The sequence below is a fragment of the Lemur catta genome, chromosome 6 (assembly GCF_020740605.2).
Source record: "Lemur catta isolate mLemCat1 chromosome 6, mLemCat1.pri, whole genome shotgun sequence".
Lineage (NCBI taxonomy): Eukaryota > Metazoa > Chordata > Mammalia > Primates > Lemuridae > Lemur > Lemur catta.
Genome location: NC_059133.1, coordinates 77,297,683 through 77,319,582, shown reverse-complemented (window position 1 = coordinate 77,319,582; position 21,900 = coordinate 77,297,683). Strand labels below are relative to the sequence as shown.

At 34.5% G+C, this 21,900-nt stretch overlaps 1 protein-coding gene across 3 annotated transcripts in view; it reads right to left on the bottom strand.

The window, feature by feature from the left end:
* Nucleotides 1–21,900, bottom strand: part of LMNTD1 (lamin tail domain containing 1) — an 89,374-nt gene that overhangs the window by 17,562 nt on the left and 49,912 nt on the right. For all 3 annotated transcript variants that reach the window (XM_045554180.1, XM_045554178.1, XM_045554179.1), the window contains 4 exons: nucleotides 20,892–21,106; nucleotides 17,927–18,137; nucleotides 3,423–3,609; nucleotides 2,774–2,893 (listed from right to left, as the gene is read on the bottom strand). In XM_045554180.1, the coding sequence (XP_045410136.1) occupies nucleotides 2,774–2,893; nucleotides 3,423–3,609; nucleotides 17,927–18,137; nucleotides 20,892–21,106 (733 nt within the window). The remainder of the gene's footprint in view (nucleotides 1–2,773; nucleotides 2,894–3,422; nucleotides 3,610–17,926; nucleotides 18,138–20,891; nucleotides 21,107–21,900) is intronic.

Genomic DNA, 21,900 nt, shown 5'->3' with positions numbered 1-21,900 from the left:
GGTGGGAGTATTAAAGAGACCCATGAGCACTAAACCTGGAGTTCAATTTCCTGAATGTGGCAAGTGCACAACACGTATGCACAAAAATCATTTAGGAAACTTCTGCATCGGGACTAACAGTTATATTTGTATTCAATATGAGAAAATTAAGCACCAAAGTGTGTCCTAACATTCTACTTGTTCTTGTGATATGTTTTTAGTTTATAAAATTAGAGATTTGGGCTTAATCCTGTAACCACTGAAAAACCCTCTGCTTGGCTTGACAAATTAAACAGACACAAAGACAACATAAGGCAAGTTCAGCCAGGCTAAGCCACAACAGAAAAAGAGAAAGATGAAATATTTTTTTTAAGTTCATTTTCATGGATGACAGCAAGAAAGTCCCACTTTTACTGTAGATCATCAGTTAAGGATCCTCGTTTTTCAGTAGCTCAGACACAGTCATTTATATCAAAGATATGTCGTGATCTTTTTTTCAATGTGATTGTTTTTAATGAGATAGTATGCCTTTCCTAGATAAGAGCAGTATTTTATTTTTTCCTGTATCATAGGAACTTAAAAATATTAGATGATGATGGTGATAATGGGATATAATTTAACCTCAGCTCTAGGATGTTGGCCAGAAGAACTTTGTAAACTATTTTTAGTACAATAGACAAATTCTTAGTTAAAAGATGTGGTTTTATTTTAGTTCTGTCATTTTACTGATCATGTGACTCTGAGTAAGTCATTTAACTTTCCAAGCCCCATTTTCCTCCATTGTAAAATACTTAAACATCACTGGGAAGCAAATGAGATAATACATATATAACAAATAAAAAGTTATTCTAGTTGAATTAAATAATGCTTATACTTTACCAAAGGTGGAATATCTCTACTCCAATGGGATATGACTAGAAAAAGAAAACTTGAGCTGAAGTCTGAAGAGCAGATAGGATTTAATAGGTAAAAAAGGAGGAAAGAGATTCTATGGAGAGACAAGAGCATGTGCAAAGGCCCCGTGGCTTAAAGGAGCAGTCAAGTACTGGAAAGCAAAAGTAGTAAAAGAAGGCCAATGTGGTTAGAGCAGAGAGCCCAGAGAACAATCGAGAGAGGTGAGTTAGGGAGGTGGAAAGGGGCAAGATCACCGTGGTTCAGGTCATCTGGGTAAACTTCCTCTCACCTACAGACTCAGAACAAGTATTTCTTCCTCTCAACGCTTTTCCTGACACTCTCTTTTACAGAGTTGATATTTCTGACCTGGGCTGCCATGCTCTGTGCACATATTTCTATTATTGCTTCACTGTATTGCAATTATTTATTATTATATATCAATTTCTACTAGAAGACTCTGAGTTTTCGGAGGACAGGAACTATGCAATACTTATTTCTTTCTTCCAGCACCTAGTACCATGCCTGACAGATACTAAATATATGTAAATATTTTCCAGATGAATCAATCAATCTAGTTTGGTCATTCATTAGCAAACACAATTATTTGTGCTTACATCACCCCACATAAATGGTCTGATCTTATATACGCAAAATAGTTCAAACCACTGGGTAAAAGGAATAGTTTAAGTACAAAGCCTAATTCAGGTGCAAGGAATGATAATTTACTAAAATGTACATTCCAGGAGCTCAGAGACCTGGTATGTCTGGTCCAACTCTCTGTGCCTGGAGTCGCATACATACAAAGTCCAAACCACAAACCCATTTACAGAGTGGATAACTATGGTGAAAGTTCTGAGATGACAATGCCTTAATCCTAATGTGTATTTTGCTAATAATTTTCTTAGGAGTGAATAACTTAGATTGCATAACTAACTGTATCTTCCTCATCAGTGAAAATTATCAGAAGTATTATAAAATTCAGTTTGAGTCCACAAAGGACTCTGAAGCTGAATGAGTGAAGGCTGCTTAGTTATATCTGAGTGTTCTCTCCATCAATGACAACTGTTCCCACAGAATTCAAAAGAGAAAGTCAATCTAAGCATCAGGTATGATGTAGCAAGAAAGAAACTCAAACATAGATTCTGATCAACTTACTTTGTGGGTCAGTAGTTATATAACATGGTAATTTAGACTAAGGAAAAAAGACAAGTATTTTATAAAGACCTAAAGAATAGTTTTTAAAAAGGAATAATTTTTTATTTGTTATAAAAATAGATCCCTTTAAATCTTACTGGTGTGTCCATGGGCATATATTTATGCTAATATTATACTGAAGAAAAGGTAGAGCAAATATATAAAAGTGTCAAATACTGTGAATGAATTACACAAAGCTATTACTAATACACTTAATTTTATAGTGAATAAGGTGTAGTCATTTCAAATTAAGACTTGTAAGCTCTTCCATTAAAATATTGGTCCCTTGAGAGCAGATACTGTGTCTTAATCTGTTATATTCCCAGTACTTAGTACAGCTGTAAGAACAGAGAAAAATCTCAATAAGTATTTGAGAAATGAGTAAATGAATAGAAGAGGTCTGTATGTAGTACTGTCTTTATCCCACTCTTCACGCAAAACATCACACATAAAATCCACCCTTGACTCTGAAATTTGAAGTAGCCTCTTAGAAATATGGGATATCAAAAATCATTTTTGCCCAATTGTAAGTAGCTCTTGGGCACTTTGACACTGGGAAGAGAGTGTTATTGATTTGCACCTGCTGTGGCACAGCATTTAGTGATGATTCCATCCAGGCTTTTAGGGATGGAAAATAATTGAGTGAGCCAAGAGGATGAGGGCTCTCCATTTCATTGAAAACTATAGTTAAGAACCAGACACTAACTTGACCGTTAGGTTTGCACAGGATCGTTGTACAATCTGGACTTGTTATAAACTTGTTTTGTTCCTTCCAAAGGAAATCTGATGGTGGCTGGTGCTTTGCTTCAGAGGCTGCTGCCCACACCTGAAAGAAAATAGTTTGTTCATGACAAATGCCATTGGAGTTCAACACAATTTTGCAAACGTCATAGGGTTATTGCAACATAATCTTTCTGAACAGATGAGGTTTTGCAATACCATGACTGTATACTATATAATGCCAGGCTGTGTAACACCAAGCAGCTCCTGTACAGGTTTAAAGGAAAGCACGAGAAAGAGCAGGAGCCCGCCAGCCTCAATTGTCTGTTCTCTAAGCAAATCTCTTCATCTTTTAAGGATTATGTTTGCTTAGTTTTAGGAATTTCATTTGAACAGTCAAATCATTAAAAAAAGGGATTGCATACAACACTGAAGAAAGCTGTGGAAATTTAACTATGGGTATTAATTTATATCCAAATGATGGACAAAGTGGCACAATTAGCCAACAACAACAAAAAATCACATCTTATGTACAGTTTGGGTGATGGTAAGACCAGTGCTGAGCCACAGGCTGATGGTGTAAATGGGTTTTTTCTCCACGATTCTAGTTTCTGTTATTTAAATCTTATACTCACTGTTACTGTGGCATTGGCCTGCATTACAATATTTGGAAGGAATCGGTACAAAGAAACTCTCTGTCCATTCACATTTTGCTGGAGAAAATGATCTCCAATGGTGAGTTCTTTGTCAAGGGAAGAGTTAACGAGCTTCACGAACAAACCCTTGATGTTCACTTCAGCTATTTTAATGTCTCCAAGAGAACTGGAAAACAAAACACAAAGATTATAAGGTGTCTTCTGATAGGAGTGTCTTTGGCTGACTCTGAGAACGGAATAATAAATATGCTTTGGAAGCTGCTCCTAAACTGTATTTTCTATTGGACAAGTTCTACACAGAAATAGTGTATTTTGTAACCTAAGCTAAATGGCTTGATCTCTTAGTTCTGTTTCTTGATCTGTGCAATGAAACTACCTATTTCACATAAAATAATTAAAGAAAACCTAAAAAGTATGTTAGGTGTCAAGGTATAAATACCATAGAAAGGTGTGATTATAACTATTTAAATTTCCTACTGTTCAACATAAAATCATTGCGACATGAAACTCTCAAATGTAGATCAAGAGATAAGTTAAAACATTTCTGAAAATACGGCTCAGAAGATGAATAGCAATTATGTGATTAAAAGAATTTTGAAAAGTGAAAACATTATTATATACACATAAGATGGTATTTTTTTTTACTTTTGGAATTGTGTTGAGAGCTTGGAATGTTCCAAGGATCAAGCTCATCATTTATATATCAGCATTTTTCAGAGTATTAAGTCATAACCTATTAGTAGATCATGAAATCACTTTGGTGGGTTAGGATCAGCATCTTAAAAGTAAAATATATCTCTGTCAATAATAATAACCAATACTACTCATGTGCCAGGCACTTAAAAAGGAGTACATATCTACACCTCTTTCTCTCTATCTCTATTTTTGTATATATCTTTATAAATCCCTCCACAATTTCTTATCCACAGTTTCAAAATCCAAAAAGCTCTGAAAAGCCAAAAAAAAAAAAAATTTTTAAAACATATTTGAAGCAAAACCTGGCTCCAAACAGAAGTGAGGTTTATAATCTCCCTTAGTGGTTTGTGTGAATATTTGTATGTTTTCCTACAGAAAAATTAATGTTTGATTTTTGATACTTCTCTAAGTCCTGATGGGGTGTTATATAATATGTGTTCTAGGTGCCATGTTACTTTCCTAAAATTCACCAAATTCTGAGTTTGGAAATATATGAGTCACCAAAGATTCTGGTGAAGTCAACTTGTAGTAACTCTTTTAATCCTCACAAAGACATACATATTTTTCATTGAAATATTTCTAGCTATTTCTTATTGAAGGTCACAGTCAAAAAAATGTGAGGAACGCTATATTATCTCATTTAAAATTCTCACACCAACCCAGTGAGACAGGTACTATTTTAAGTCCCATTTTATATGATAGGGAAACTGAGGTTTAGAGAGATTAACCCCCATCGTCTCTGGGGGACACTGTAACAGCATGCTAACCAGTTTCTCCAGTCTTATCCCCTTGTCAACATTCTCCACTTTGCTTCCAGAGCAATCTCTGTACAATCAAAACCTGAGGTTGCCACTTCCCTGATGGACATCTTTCAATGTCTTACCATTTCCTTCCAGAGAAAACACAAACTTCATCAGGCTCTATGTAATCCACCAGCCTCCTTACTCTCTTTTTCCCTACTTCTCGTCTCATCCTTAAACTGCCACCATAAAGAATTCCTTGCAAGAGCATAACTGATGCTGCTGCATGCTTCCCCCACTGCCTACACACCTGCTACTCCCTCTTCTCTTCCTCGTATCCTTACTAATACTTCACATTTTCAGACTTCTTGATTTTTTTCCACTGTCGTGGGTACAAAATGGAATCTCATTGCTATTTTAATTTGTTTGTCCCTGATTATAGTGCAGTAGAATAAACCACTTATTGGCCACTGTTTTCCTCTTCGATGAATTGGCTGTTCATATCAATTTGGTCATTTTTCTATAGGCTTGTTTTGTATTTTTATAGTTGATTTATAGTATTTATAGTATAGTATTTAAATATATGCACATATTTTCTGCAAGAAGAGGCTTTTGTTAAAAAAAATTTCAGTCTCTTATGGTACAGTTTAAACTTCTAAAATTTTTACTGTGATAAATATATTAACATTTTTCTTTCCAGTTTTTGCTTCATATGTCCTACATAAGAACTCTTTTCCTACTCTTATCTCACATTTTCTTCTGAATATTTCAAGAATTTGCTTTTTATAGCTTTAATTTGTACATATAGGATATATATGTATTGTACATATATGGTATATACGTGTGAGTGTATTTCATAAGGAACTAATTTTCCTAGCTACGTTTATTAAATTGTCCCTCATCTTTCTGCCGATTTGTAATGTCACCTCTGTCATGGAGCAAGTTTCTGACTATTATAAGGCTTTCTGTCTGTTCTATTGATCTGGCTTTCCATCCTATGTCTATACCAAATGGTTTTAATTTATATTGATTTATATTAAGTCTTGATTTTGGTTGGACAAGTCCTCTGTCATTTCCTTTCTCAATATTGTGTTAACTGTTTTGGACTTTGACCCTTCGTGGTAGGCAGAATAGCTGCCCAAAGATATCCATCCCAAATCCCTGGCTCCTGTGACTATGTTATATTCCATGGCAAAAAGGACTCTGCAGGTATAATTAAAGTTATGGATCTTAAGATAGGGAGACTATTTATTCAAGTGGGCCCAATCTAATCAAACGAGCCCTTAAAATTGGCGAATTTACTCCAGCTGGAAGCAGAAGAGAGCTGCAGCAGAAAGGAAGTCAGGGTCCAAGCATGAGAAGGATTTGATGCACTGTTGCTGGCTCTGAGATGTGGAAGCCCATGTGCAAAGACTGTGGAGAGGATTTTCAAAGCTAGGGGTGACTCCATACTGACAGTCACTGAGGACATGGGGCCCTCAGTCCTACAACCACAAGGAACTGAATTTCCTCAACAACCTCAAAAAGCCTGGAAACAGATTTCCCCCAGAGCCTCCAGATAAGAACCCAGCTGTCTAACACCTTGATTTTGACATTGTGAGACTCTAAAAGTTAGCTGAGCCAAGCCAGACTTAATGACCTACAGAACTGTGTGTTAACAAATGCATGCTATTAACATTATTTTAAGTCACCAAGTTGGTGATAATTTGTTATGGCAGCAACAGAAAACTAATACTTCTTATGATTTAAGAATCAGTTTGTCAGAAATGTTGCCCAGTTGGCCTGCAGTTTCAGTCCTAATGTCTTCACTGGAGATTTAGTCCAGTGTTTCTGTTTTCTATTTTTCTGTTGATAACCCAACTGCCAGCCAATTTCTTCCTTGTTTCTTTGAAGGTAAGTGCCCTTTTTCTCTGGTTGACTCGAAGATTTTCTTCATTTTCCGTTTTAGAAGTTTTTCTGCAATGTACCTAGGCTTGTTGGTTTGTTTTTGTCTTTTGTCCTGATGGGAGTTGGTAGTGCTTCCTGAAATTTTGGAGTGATCTCTGTCATTAATTTGGGAAAATTCTCCGCTGTATTTCTACCCATACTGTTCTACCTCAATCTTTCCTCTCTTTCAGTGAATTTAATCACAAATAGATTTTTACAAAAATCTTGCCATATTTGTCCCTTATGCTCGTTTGTAATGTCCTTGCTTTCTGTAATTCAGTCTTGGTGTTTTCTTCTGAGAATATTCCAGTTCAGTAATTCTCTCTCCTGCTATATCAGAGGTACTGTTAAACCTACCTACTGAGATAGTAATTTCTGTTATTGGATTTTTTTATTTCTAGAACTTGCTTTTGATTCTTTTACTTTTAATTAGGTCTATGCTAAAATTTTTATCTTGTCATTTAATTCTTTGAATATTGTAGTCATCGTCCCCATTTGAAATAAATTCCTGTAGATAACCACTATATCTGGATCTCCTAGGCCTTTTTCTGGTGTCCATGTTCAATCTTGATTTTTGGTCAACTTTTATCTTTTGTACACCTTGTTGGTTTTGACTTAGTCCCCACTATTATAGATTAAAAATTACAGAGATAATTTAAAGCTCTGCATAATCTTTTCTCACTCCAGAGAGAATTTACTTTTGCCACTGACAGGCATCTATGTCGAGAACAAATCACTTTAATTAAATCAGGGTGTGAAAATAATTTGACGCTAGGCTGGTCTGTTTTGAATACAGCCTTACTCTTGGGTGTACCCTTTGAAGGTCCAGCTGAAAGCCTGGGGTACTCATCAGTGTCCCTTCTTTGTGATAGATCTGGCATGCCAATTTTTATTCACCCCATCATATTATCCTGCCAAATCTCTGGTTAACTCATCAGCCTCTTAGCTGATGCTTTCAAATTGGCAGCTGTTTTGAGGATAAAAGTGGCTCCAAATGTCAGGCTGTCATTCTGGGTTTCCTCTCCCAGAAGAGGAATTATGACAATAAAGGGTGTAAGCATCTATGAAATCTCTTGATATACACTCCCAAATTCTTTTCAAAACAGCAGCGTCACTTCATACTCCCACTGCATTATAGGAGAATGCTCGTTTTATAGAAGTTCACTTTTATGTAACAATTTCTTCTTTACTTTTTCTGTGTTATCATCACAGTTCTTATTAAATTGTGGATGTAACATTTTACTCCTATTTGACATCCCTGGAATTTCTTTATGTCATCCTCATCTTACTGTTAACTAAATTCTCTCTGGATGTTTTTATTTTTTGACAGAATACCCTTTTGTTTTTCAGACTTGCTTTTTCTGCCCAGGGAGATGAGCACTAATGTGATTTTTGTTTTTAAATAGGTAAAACCCTGGAATAGCTAAGCTATCCCCTTTGTTATCACACAGATAATTGAATATTTACAGTTGCTTTCTAAAAATCTTTTATTATTCAAATGAACTGTTTATTCATATATCTTAAGTTTTTATTTTATGCTCATAAGTAAAATAAATTTCCTTGTCTGAAAGGAAAGAAAACCTATTGTCCCTATCAGGGCACTTTATTTGCCTTATTTTTGTGTAAGACACAAAGCTACAGAAAAATACGTTACACAATACATGGAAATTCACAGACCCAGGCTGTTAATCTGCTATCACACAGCCTTTGGTAATTATCTTCTTCTCTTCCCTGCAAGGCTTCCCATTTATCTTTAGTAGGAAAGTAACTTGAGACCTCTGCTTATAATTTGTGGGGCTGAGAGTGGAAAGTGATGTCCCAATCGTCCTGTCAGTAGCCTTTGCACAGACTTGATTTGTAAAGAGATTGAAGGGACCCATGGCTATGTCACTTTTTTAAAAAGAATTACTTTCCATTATTTAAGCACTGATTTATCTAGTTGTTGGGTTCTCCTTAATAGCTTCATTGTATTTATCTGCTTTTAGGTTTCTGCTACTCTGCAATTTGCTAAAATTATCTTTAGAGTTTCAGTTCTGCCAACTTGTATCTACCAAACTTTCTCTATACAGGTTGGCATCTGTGTTAACAGTCGTGGGAGGTATGCGTTGGTGAGGGGGTGTAGCATTTAGGACTCTTTAAATTTTTAAAGGAAAAACTTGGAAGGACTCAGGGAACTTGATTAATTTTATTGGAACTATAAGAGAAGAGCCTTCACACCTAAAAGTGTTGATGATAGATCATTAATGTAATGGAGAGGTGAATTTGTACATCATTACCACTAGGTTCTAAATCATCCAAGGGAAGAATAAATGGGGTGTAGTCTGAATCACAGTCATTTGGGAATATGAATAGATTTGCAACCTCATAAATTATTTTGAGCCAGAACTATTCATGTGGTTATTATTATCTTGGTGAGGCCATCTGAGTCCAGAGTTTATTATTAATACCATTTTGACTCTAGACTTGAGGAATGCTGAATTGCCTGGAGGTAGAAATGGTAGATGGGTAGGAAGGTAACCTTCTTAATATAGTTTGATCACTCCTGAGGCATCTAGAACTAAACTTGAAGCCAAGATAAGGTCTTGGATACAGGGAGAGAGATCATGAATAACTAGTGAAAATTTTAATAATGTATCTACCTTGTTTCTTGTTTGCCTACAAACCCTTTTTTCCTTCTGCTGGCAGATATTAAACTGATCTCTAGAGATGGTAGGTGGTAGTAGGAAAGAAACAACAGCATTTTTTTTTTTTTTCTTGAGACAGGGTCTTGCTCTGTTGCCTAGGCTAGAGTGCAGTGGCATCATCCTTGTTCACTCAAACTCCTGGGCTCAAGCAATCCTCCTGCCTCAGCCTCCCGAGTAGCTGGGACTACAGATTTGCACCACCACATCCAGCTAATTTTTCTTTTCTTTTTGCGGGGAGTGGGGGCAACAATGAGGTCTCACTCTTGCTCAGGCTGGTCTTGAACTCCTGGGCTCAAGTGATCCTCCCTCCTCGGCCTCCCAAACTGCTAGGATTACAGGCGTGAGCCACTGAGCCCAGTAGAAACAACAACTTTGATTGAAAACAACCAAATTGAGAATTAGCTTGTGTTTCCAGTCAAGGTGGAGCAACAGAAAATGGATTTAGCATCCCACCTGAAACAACTAAAATTTTGGGAAAATATATAAAACAATGTTTTTGAAGATATTGGATATAGGTCAGGGAAGAATAGTGATTCCCGAGGCAGGGAACAAATGCAGTGAACCTTAACATTTCCCCAGATTATTTCTTGAGAGAATTTCCAGGCTGTATCACAGAGTCTGCATCCTCTCTGACTTGAGGAAATAAAGCTGAGAGCCTAGAAAGACCAAGAGGGCTGGAAGTTGCAAGCAGAATACCAGACAGGAGACTGCTGCACAAAGAGAGAGCTCCGGAGGTTTTTAGAGGGTCTCCTTTGAGTATTTGGCAGAAGAGTGATCAGTGTGTTCGTTTTAGTAAACTCCACAAGACTGCAGAAAAAGACCATTTGAAAGGATTAGAAGGAACAGCACTTAGAGCTCCCACAGGGTAAGGAAGAATGTCTGTTTCCAACAACCAGACTGAAAAGCCTCATGATTCATGGGGCATTGCATAGAATACTCAGGAGATTCTTGCCTCAGTCATGAATAATTAGCCCTAGACTAGATATTGCCCTGCTCCCACCTAACAAATTTTAAAAGCAAGTCCCCAAAGGCTCCGAGTATTTCCAAATAACTTAAGTGTGTCCCAGAACAAAACTCAAGAATATTTATAGGAACACAAAAATATTCCAGCTCCCAAACAAGGTAAAATTCAAAATTACTGGCATCTAAAAAAAGTTACCAGGCATGCAAATAAGTTGGAAAATACAACCCTTAATAAGGAGAAAAACCAATAAATCAAAACTGTCATAGAATTGACATAGATGTTAGAAATAGCAGAAAAGGGAAAAAATCCTTGTGACTGTATTTGTATGTTCAAAATGCTAGAGAAAAAATTGAACATGTCATATAGAGACATGGCTGAGATTAAAAATATATACATGGCTGAGATTTAAAAATTAAAAGCTACATGGCTGAAATTAAAAAGACATGGGATGGGATTAACAGAAAAGTAGTCATTATAGATGAAATGATCAGTGAACTTGAAGACATAATAATAGATACTATCCAAAAAGAAACACAAAAAGAAAAAAACTAAAAAAGAAAAAAATAACAGAGCATTAGTGAAATGTGGTATAACTTCATTGGAGTCCCTTGAAAGGAGAAAAAAGGGGAGAACAAAAAAATATTTCAAGAAATAATGGCCAAAATATTCCCAATTTTTTTTTAAATTCGATCTATAAATCTGCAAATCAAAGAAGCTCAACAACCCTAAGCATAGTAAATCTGAAGAAAGTTATACCAAGGCACATCATAATCAAATGTCTCAAAAGAAATGATAATGAGAACATCTTAAAAGCTGCATGAGGGGGAAAACAAGAGACATATTTGTGTAGAGGAGCAAATTTAATAATGACAGCAAATTTATTAAAAACAATGTAGACAACAAAACAGTGGAGCAAGATCTTTAAAGTACTGAAGAAACAAGGATAACAAGAACAAATAGAAAACAAATAAAATAGTAGACTTAACCTAATCATATTAATAATCACTTTAAGTGTAAATGGTTTAAATACCCCAATGAAAAGACAGAGATTGTCAGATTGGCTAAAAGAGCAAGTCCCAACTATATGCTACCTACAAAACATGCACTCTAAGTATAAAGACACAAATAGTTTAAAAGTAAAAGAATGGAAAAAGATATACCATGCAAGCACCAGTAAAGTAAAGCTGAGTGGCTGTATTAATATCACACAAAATAGATTTCAGAGCAAAGAATATTATCAAGGATAAAGAAAGTCATTTCCTAATGATATAAGGATCAATTCATCAAAAGACCGTAACATTCCTATGCATTTCTGCATCTAATAACAAAGTTTCAAAATACATGATCAAAACTGATTGATCTGAAAGGGAGAAATCAACAAACCCACAATTGTAGTAGATTTTAATGCCCCTCTCTCAATAATTTCTACAAGTAGACAAAAAAACAGCAAAATGACAGTAAACGTAACACTATCAACCAACATGATTTGGTTGACATCTATGAAACACTGCACTCAACAACAGCAGATACGCATTTTTTTCTAGTGTACTCAGAACATTTACTGGGATAGTCAATATCCTAGTTACAAAACAAGTATCAGTACATTTAAAAGGCTTCAAGTCATACGAAGTATGTTCTTTGACCACAGTGGAATTTAATTAAAAATCAATAACAAGAAGATATCTGGAAAATCATTGGAACTGAAAAATATGCAAAACACTTGGAAACTAAATGACATACTTCCCAATTACCCAAGGATCAAAAAGAAAATGAAAATGGAAAGTGGAAGGTATTTTGAATGGAACAAAAATGAAAATACAACATAACATTTGCAGGATGCCACTAAGGTGTACTTAGGGGAAAATTTATAACACTAAACAACTGTGTTAGAAGAGAAAAAGATGTCAAATAAATGATCTCAACTTCTACCTTAAGAACTTAAAAAAAGAAAAACAAATGAAACCAAAACAGACATAAGAAAAGGAATATAGATCAGAATGGAAGTCAGAAAATAACCAAAAAATAAGGGAAATCAATAAAACCAAACACTAGTTCTCTGAGAAGCTCAATAAAACTACTATCAGGAAAAAAATAAGAGAGAAGATACAAATGACCACATCAGGAATGAGAAAGTTGACATCAGTAAAGATTCTACAGATACTAAAAGGATAATAAGGGAATATTATGAATAACATTATGCCACTAAATTTGTAACTTAGATAAAATGGACAAATTTCTTGAAAGACACAAACTACCAAAGTTTACACAAGAAGAAATAGACAACGGGACTAGCCTGATATCTATTTAAAAGTAGAATTTGTAGTTTAAAATCTTTCCCACAATGAAACTCCAGGCCCAGATGGCTTCACTCATAAATTCCATAAAACATATAAGAAAAAAATATTATTACTTCCACTCTTTTAGAAAATGAAAGAGGAGAGAATATATTGCATTTTATTCCATGAGGTGAGCATTGCCCTGACACTAAAGCAAAGATATTACAGGAAAACTACAGACAAATGTCCTTCACAAACAGATGCAAAAGTTTGAAACAAAATTTTAACAAATTGTATTCAATGATATATTAAAAGGATAAACATTATGCCCAAATGAGGTTTATTCTAAGAGTGCAGGGTTGCTTTAACATTAAAAAAGAAAAAAATATGATCATCTCAATAGATGCATTAAAAAACATTTGACAAAATCCAACATCCATGCATAATATGCATTACTGCAGATGAAATGTTCTGAATCTCAATTCTGTCCCTCCATTGCTTGAAACTTTCCCATTGATTCACGCTGCCCAAAGTGAAGTCTAAATTCTTCAACCTGATGTTCAGAGCTCACTGTGCTCTGTTCCCCACCTTGTCTCCTACAACCCTGTTACTCCTCTTCATGCACTGCTCAATGTAGCCACACTGTATGATTCTTTGTACTTGATCTTAGCTTTTCTTCTTCCTTTGTTTTGTTTATACCGCTGCTTTGCTCTAGAGCATAAACAAAGAATCCCAAAATCATCATGGGATTTAAAAAAAAAACAACATATAGATGCTCTATTCTACCACTAGGGATTCTGACTCAGTCTAAGGTGAGGTCGGGGGACATTAGCAGCTCTCCAGGTGATCCAATTGGGTAGGTAGAGTTGAAAACCAATGATCTAGAATGTTCATACAGACTCCAAATTTGCATCTCCAATACTTACCTATCCTTCAAAGCCTAGTTAAAATGATAGCTCCTTTACAAAATCTTCTCAGATCATCCCCCGCTGGAAGCAAGCTCTCTCCTCCAAGTGCCTTGGTATCTTATTTGCCTCTCTCTTCATCCTCACCCATCGGTATTATTCCCTTACTTGAGTGTAAGTTCTTAAAATCATATTCATAAGTCTATTTTTAAAATTTTAATGTTGTTTTTATTATTACATAATAGATACACATACTGTGGAGGTACATTTCATAATTTAATACATTTATATAATTTGTAAAGATCAAAATCAGTATAATTGAGATATCCATCACCTTAAATATTTGTCTTCTCTTTATACTAGAAACATTTGAATTATTCTCTTCTAGCTATTTTGAAATATACAATAGGTTACTATGAACTATAGTCACCCTGCTGATCTATCAAAAATTAGATCTAATTTATTCTCTCAAAATGTATATAGTGCCCATTAATTAACCTCCTTTCATTCCCCACTTTCCACTATCCTGTGTGGCCTCTGGCAACCACCAGTCTACTCTCTATCTTCATGAAATCCATGTTTTTAGCTCCCACATGAATGAGAACATGTTGTATGTTTTCTCTGTTTTGCTTTTTTCATATAACATAATGACTTCCAGTTCCTTCCATGTTGCTGCAAATGACAGGATTTCATTATTTTTTATGGCTGAATAATATTCTATTATGTATATATACCACATTTTCTTTATCCATTCATCTTTTGATGGGTACTTAGGTTGATTCCATAGTTTGGCTACTGTAAATAGTGCTGCAATTAACATGAGGATGAAAATATCTCTAAGACATATAAATTTCCTTTCTTTTGGATATACTTGCAGTATCCATTTTTAGTTTTTTGAGGAACCTCCATATATTAATAGTTTTCCATTGCTACTGTACTATTAATAATTTACATTCCCACCAATAGTACATGAGGGTTCCCCTTTCTCCATATTCTTGTCAGCATCTGTTACTGCCTGTCTTTTGACACAAGCCATTTTAACTGGGGTGAGACGATATTGCATTGTGGTTTTGATTTGCATTTCTCTGCAGATTAGTGATGTTGAACGTTTTTTCATATACCTGTTGGCCGTTTGTATGTCTTCTTTTGAGAACTGTCTGATCTTTTGCCCATTTTTAATTGTATTATTATTACTGCTACTGAGTTGTTTGAACTCATTGTATATTCCGGTTATTAATCCCTTGTCAGGCTGATAGTTTGCAAATATTTTCTTCCCTTCTGTAGGCTGTCTCTTCACTTTGTTGATTGTTTCCTTTGCTATGAAGAAGCTTTTCATCTTGATGTAATCACATTTGTTCATTTTTGCTTTGGTTGCCTGTGCTTTTGAGGTCTGACACAAAATATCTTTGCCCAGACCAATATCCTGAAGCATTTCCCCAGTGTTTTCTTCTAGTAGTTTCATAGTTTCAGATCTTAGATTTAAATGTTTAATCTATTTTCATTTGATTTTTGTATATAGTGAGAGATGGGAGTCTGGCATCATTCTTCTGCATGTGATTATCCAGTTTTCTAAGCAACACTTATTGAAGACGCTGTCCTTTCCTCATTGTATGTTCTTGGCACTTTTGTTAAAAATGAGTTGGCTATAAATGTGTGGACTTATATCTTCTATTTTGTTCTCTATATTTGCTCCATTAGTCTATGTGTCTGTTTTTGTGCCAGTACTGTGCTGATTTGATTACTATGGCTTTGTAGTATATTTTGAAGTCAGGAGGTGTGATGCCTTCAGCTTTGTTCTTTTTGCTCAGGATTGCTTTGGATATTTGAGGTCTTGAGTTCCCATATGAATTTTAGGATTGTTTTTTTCTATTTCTGTGAAGAATGTAATGAGTATTTTGATAGGGATTTCACTGAATTTGTAAATTGCTCTGTGTAGAATTGTCATTTTGACAATATTAATTCTTCCAGTCCATAGGCTTGGAACATCTTTCCATCTTTTTTTTTGTCCTCTTCAATTTCTTTCATCAGTGTTTTATAGTTTGTCTTGTACAGATCTTATACATTTTTAGTTAAATTGATTCCTGGGTATTTTATATTCTTTGTAGCTATTATAAATGTGTTTGCTTTCTTGATTTTTCTTTCAGATTGTTCACTGTTGGCATATATACATGCTACTGATTTTTGTAGTTGATTTTGTATCCTGAAACTTTATTGAATTTGTTTATCAGTTCTAATAGTTTTTTTGTAGAATCTTTAGGTTTTTCTAAGATCATGTTTTCTGTGAACAAGACTCACTGGAAATTTTCCTTTCCAATTTGGATGTCCTTTATTTCTTTCTCTTGCCTAATTGCTCTGGCCAGGACTCCCAGTACTATGTTGAGTAAAAGTGATGAAAATGGGCATCCTTGTTTTGTTGCAGATCTTAGAAGAAAGGCTTTCAATTTTTCCCCATTCAGTATAATGTTGGCTATGGGTTTGTTTTATATGGACTTTGTTATTTTGAGGTATGTTCCTACTCAGTTTGTTGAAGGTTTTTATCATAAAGAGATGTTGAATTTTATCAAATGCTATTTCAGCATCTATTGAAATGATCGTACAGTTTTTGTTCTTGGTTCTATTAATGTGACATTATCATGTTTATTGATTTGTTACGTTGAACGATCATTGCATCCCTGGCTTGAATCTTCCTTTTTCATGGTCAAGTGAGAATGACTGGAAAGCCTAGAGAAATGGATAAATTTGTGGACACATACAATCTACAAAGATTGAATCATAAAGAAATAGAAAACCTCAACAAACCAATAATGAGTAACAAGACTGAAGCCATAACAAAAAGTTTCCAATTAAAGAAAAGCCCAAGACCTGATAGCTTCACTGCTGAATTTAATGTGTTGTTGACATTGGTTTGTTAGTATTGTGTTGAGGATTTCTGCATCTATGTTCATCAGTGATGTTGGCATGTAGTTTTCTTTTTGCGTTTTGTCTTTGTTTGGTTTTAGTATCAGGGTAATGCTCGCCCTTAGAATGAGTTTGCAAGTATTCCTTCCTCTTCAATCTTTTTGAAGAGCTTGAGAAGAATTGATATTAGTTCTTCCTTAAATGTTTGGTAGAATTCAGCAGTGAAGCCATCCAGTCTTGGGCTTTTCTCTGCTGGGAGCCTTTTATTACAGCTTCAATTTCATTACTCATTACTGGTTAGCTGAGGTTTTCTCTTTCTTCATGATTAAATCTTGGTAGGTTATATGTGTCTGGGAATTGATACATTTATTCTAGGTTTTCCAATTTGTTGACATATAATTGTTGATAATATTAATGATTCTTCTTCACTAGTCCTGCTAAAGGTTTTGTTTATTTTTTCAAAAAACCCAACTTTTTGTTTCATTGATCTACTGTATTTTTTTTAGTTTCAATTTCATTTATTTCTGCTCTGATCTTTATTATTTATTTCCTTCTACTAGTTTTGACTTTGGCTTTTTATTGTTTTTCTAGTTCCTTGAGTGCACAATTAGGTTGTTTATTTGAAGTCTTTCTATTTTTTTGCTGACATAGACATTTATTGATATAAAGTATTGCTTTTCATGTATCCCATAGATTTTGGTAGGTTATATTTCCATTTTGATTTGTTTCAAAAAAATTTTAAATTTTCTTCTTAATTTTTTTATTGACCCATTGGTCATGCAGGAGCACGTTAGTTAATTTCCATGTGTTTTTTTCTGAGGTTCCTCTTGCTATTGATTTCTAGTTTTATTTCATCATGTTCAGAAAAAGACACTTGATATGATTTCTACTTTTTTTATTTTGTTGAGACTTGTTTTTTGTTTTATAAACTAAGATATGGTCTATTCAGGAGACTAGTCCATGGACTGATGAAAAGAATGTGTATTTTGCAGCAGTTGGGTGACATGTTCTGTAAATGTCAGCTATGCCTATTTGGTCAAGTGTGTAGTTTAACTCTGATATTTCTTTGTTGATTTCCTGTCTGGATGATCTGTTCATTACAGAAAGTGAGGTGTTGAAATCCCCTACTATTATTGTACTGCAGTCTGTCTCTCCCGTTAGCTCTATTAATGTTTGCTTTACATACTCAGGAGCTCCAGTGTTGAGTGCATAGATACTTAATTGTTATATCTTCTTGCTGAATTGACCCCTTTAGCATTATATAGTGACCTTGTCTCTTTTTATAGTCTTTGATTTGTAGTCTATTTTATCTGATATAAATGTAGCTACTTCTGCTCCTGATATATTGGTCCTACCCAACAGAAGATATTAAATAGTTCAAATAGACTGTGTACCTGGATGTAGAATGGCCAACTTCTTCAAGAATCATAGAAAAGTGTTTGTAAGTTTTCTCAGTGTAGCTTGAGTGTTCAGTAAGTTTCTTTGGATTACCAAACAAAGAAAGGAAATAATCCTCTCCTTCCCCAATCACAGGTGACTCAGGACCAGCGCTCAACAGAGCATGTTTCTTTGAACCCAATAAGCAGCTGACTTCTTTAGAAGAAACTAAAGAAGGAAGCAACCAAGAGAATAGTAAATAAAAGAACATTAATAGAACGTAAAGCCATTATCTTTAATCCCTGCTTCTACAAAACTATATATATTCTTTATACATTTTACTGTCATTGTCAAACACTATGAGAATAGTTAGAAACTTTAAACAAATGTCTATCAAATAACCAGTAAGTGGATATTTTTAGTGACATCTCAATTCCTAGAGATTATTTCAGTTATCTTAAACTATCAATTATATCATCAACATAATGACTATTTAAATGATTGTTTAGTTGTACTAGAAGCATCATCAGTTTTTGAGTAGGTAAAACATTTGAGTTTGTCAAATTTGAATATGTTATACATAAATAAAGCTTTATTCTATTTCACATTTTCTATACTCCCCAAATTACAATCCATAAATTAAAGTCTCAAATGAGTCCTTTCTTACCAATAGTTAGTACTTTTGCCAGGTGAAGACTTAAAACTTCCTCTAATCAACTAAAATACTTTACTAGAAAGATAAAGTAATGGTTAATCATATTCTAGTCTCCTCTTAGAAATTTTTTTCTTTTGAAATTCTCACTACTAGGATTCAAATACAACACAGTTTTCATTATTTTTCACAGAAAGACCCATTCTGGATGAATCTAATAATGTGTCTACAGAGAAAGAGTTACACTAAAAAGAGGCAACATGGCAAAGTGGAAAGAGCAAAGTGTCTTGGATTTAGACAGACCTGCAATTGTATTCCAGCTCTGCCATTCGCTAAGACAAGTGATCTAAACTTTCCAAGTTTTAATTTTCCTGAACATAAAATAAGAACAATAATACTCCTTTGTATAAGAAGATAAGAGGATTGAAGATAATGTGGGTAAGCGTAAGCGTCCAGCATAATGTTCAGCATTTAGCTGGTACTCAATAAATGATAGCTATTACTACAGTACAAGAGTTCTGATTAATATGATCCTGGGTCCGAAATTCTCAAAGGATTAAGACAATCTAGAGTTTGCTTTAGATTCTTATATATTCCACAAAACCAAAACAAGGTGAAAGATATAAACAAATAAAATCATAGTTCTTCAAGAAGATTCCTTAAAGTATTTTGTTGAGAAGAAATATTTGGAATTAAATTAGTTCATTCCCAGTTAAGATGAATATTTACTTAATCCTTAAATTCCTTTGGGGAAGAATAATATACAGCATTCTTCTCAACAGCTCATCCTGAAGAATAAAAGCCTTTTCTTCCAAAAGGAAAGAAGGCATGTTAATTTTGGTCCCAATTACTATTTCCTCTAGAACAACAGATGGCAGTGTAACAAGTTTCAGTGGACCTAGACATCGATCTACAGAAGCAGAATCTACAATAACTGAGGGAGAAGACTACATCCCAATTCAGTTCCCATCTTGCAAAGGGAAGCCACTCTATTTTGGGTTTTTTCCCCATTACTAGGGGCTTTTGTAGTTTAACCCAAGTACAGAACATATGCTATGATGATTTAATGCCAAATGATGGAAAATCTTCCCTCCCTAGATCTAAAATGTGTATTTGCGTTTTTAAGCACATGGGTTTTGATCATTGCTAAAGGTCAGTGTAAACTTTGGAGACTTCTTTGTAAATTTTATCTTAGTCATATAAACAAGAAACACAGGAAGTATAACTATCATGGCAATAGAACAAAACCCCATATAACACTGTACCAAAGCCTTAGGAAAATACCAGAAACAAAATGAAATATAGACAAGAGGAAGCCAGGCTGTAAATATCCACAGAATGGTAGAGGAATATGGAGACATCACATAGTCATGGCAGTGTTTGTGCTACCAGTTTTGAAACTTGTTGGTTGACTGGCAATTCAAATAAAGACCCCCAAATCTAGCCTATTCTAAAAGAAGGTGATTACATGTATGTTTAGATTCACAATTAATTTTCATTGAGTATTTATTAAGGTGATTTTCATAAACATTGCATTTAATCATTAGGATACCCCTATGAAGTTGATATTTTAATCCCCATTTTGCAGTGGTGGAAAATGAGACCCAGAGACAATAAATATTTTACTCCATGCCTCACATTGTAAAAGGGTAGAAAAACAGTAGGTCATGTATTTATAAAGACAATAGTGTTTTCAGTAAACCAAGAAAACAAACCCTCAGATATCTCCAAACATGGCAAGAAACAAACACCCTACAGTGTAAGTACTGCTGAGCACATTGTTAAGAACAGTCAAAACTTTACTTCTTCGTACCATAGTATTGTTTTCATTTTCCTCTCCTTCAAGTTCTCTTTATTGTTTTTCCCTTTTTTCTCTATTGTTTTATTATCTACTTTATATTTCCTCTCTCTCTTATCTGTCTATGCTTTACTTGAGCCATAAGTCTCCTAAATGCACAAAATACACAAGATGTTGCTCAATCTTTCCGATAGCATTCAGAGGAAGGGCAGTTAATGCTATACATTGGAATTTTTAATTCTCTAGCAATTCTGAAGCATGTTAGCAGTCCACCTACCAACCATCAGGATAACTCAAGACATCTTAATTATGGGGGTGATATATTTGGGCACATGCATTTATGTTGCCTGACTTTGACTCTAGTTCTAAAATTAATGATGACCACAGTTAAGTTACTCTATATGACATTAAGAAATTAGCATTATTGGGGACAAATAATAAAACATCATTCTGGCTGAGAGGCATATAAGGAATCTATTGAAATATATGCTTTAAAAATATTCTAAAAATATTTGATACATATTTTGCTTACCCAAGCTGCTACCGCTCACTGTGGTACCTTTAGAAGTCAATGGTCCAATTGTTGATACCGTTACTCCACTAATCTGAGATGGATAGTAATTGAGAGGCCTTTCATTGGATGATGACTGTGAAAATGTCAGAGTTGTAGAGTCTGAACTTGTCTTTGGAAAGAAATGCACTGAAGATCGTTGTATCACTAGGGGAACTCCAGGTTTGTCTCCACTTCTGTGTACAAAAATAAAGTAAGAAAGTCAAAACAGCTATGAATACAAGAAGCATGGGCTATCATTATTACCTAGAGTTCTGCTTTTGATAGGTACTATGCATCTAACACAAACACAATAATATATTTCTCATTCTAATAATATAAATAAAATGCCATAGTGTCAATTTACTACATGCTTTTCTCTTTTTTTCTATTTAAAAATTAATAAATTTTCATTGCAGATGATTTTTGAAAATGTGTAAAAGTTAAAAAAAGAAAATAATCATTATAATGTCATGAACCAGAGACTTCACCATCTCCTTCCAGGTTTTTCAATGTATTTTTCACTCAAAGTTGAGACTTTATAAATAATAATTTATACCTCATTTTTATCACTTATTATATCATATTTCCTATTTCCATTAACATAAAAAACATTACTATATTAGGTCATTAAATATGAAATGTCTGATTTCAAATAAAAAATATAGTTTATTATATCTCAAACAAGAAGCAGTACAATTAATCAAAGTATGTGCCTAAACGATCCACACAGTTTTGCCATCTCAACAGTAGCTTGCTTATACCAGCAGCAAAGAAGCCTGAAAAGCAAGGGCGATGAAGTCATGAAAGGTGTTTTCCACAGCTTGTTGAGAATTGAATATTTTTCCTTGCAAGAAGTGGTCCAAAGCCTGGAAGAAGTGTTAGTCGGTGCAAGGTCTGGTGAATACAGTGAATGACAGAGAGTTTCCAAGTCCAGCTGCTGTAGTTTGAGCAGCATCATTTGTGAGACATGTGGTCATGCATTGTCTTG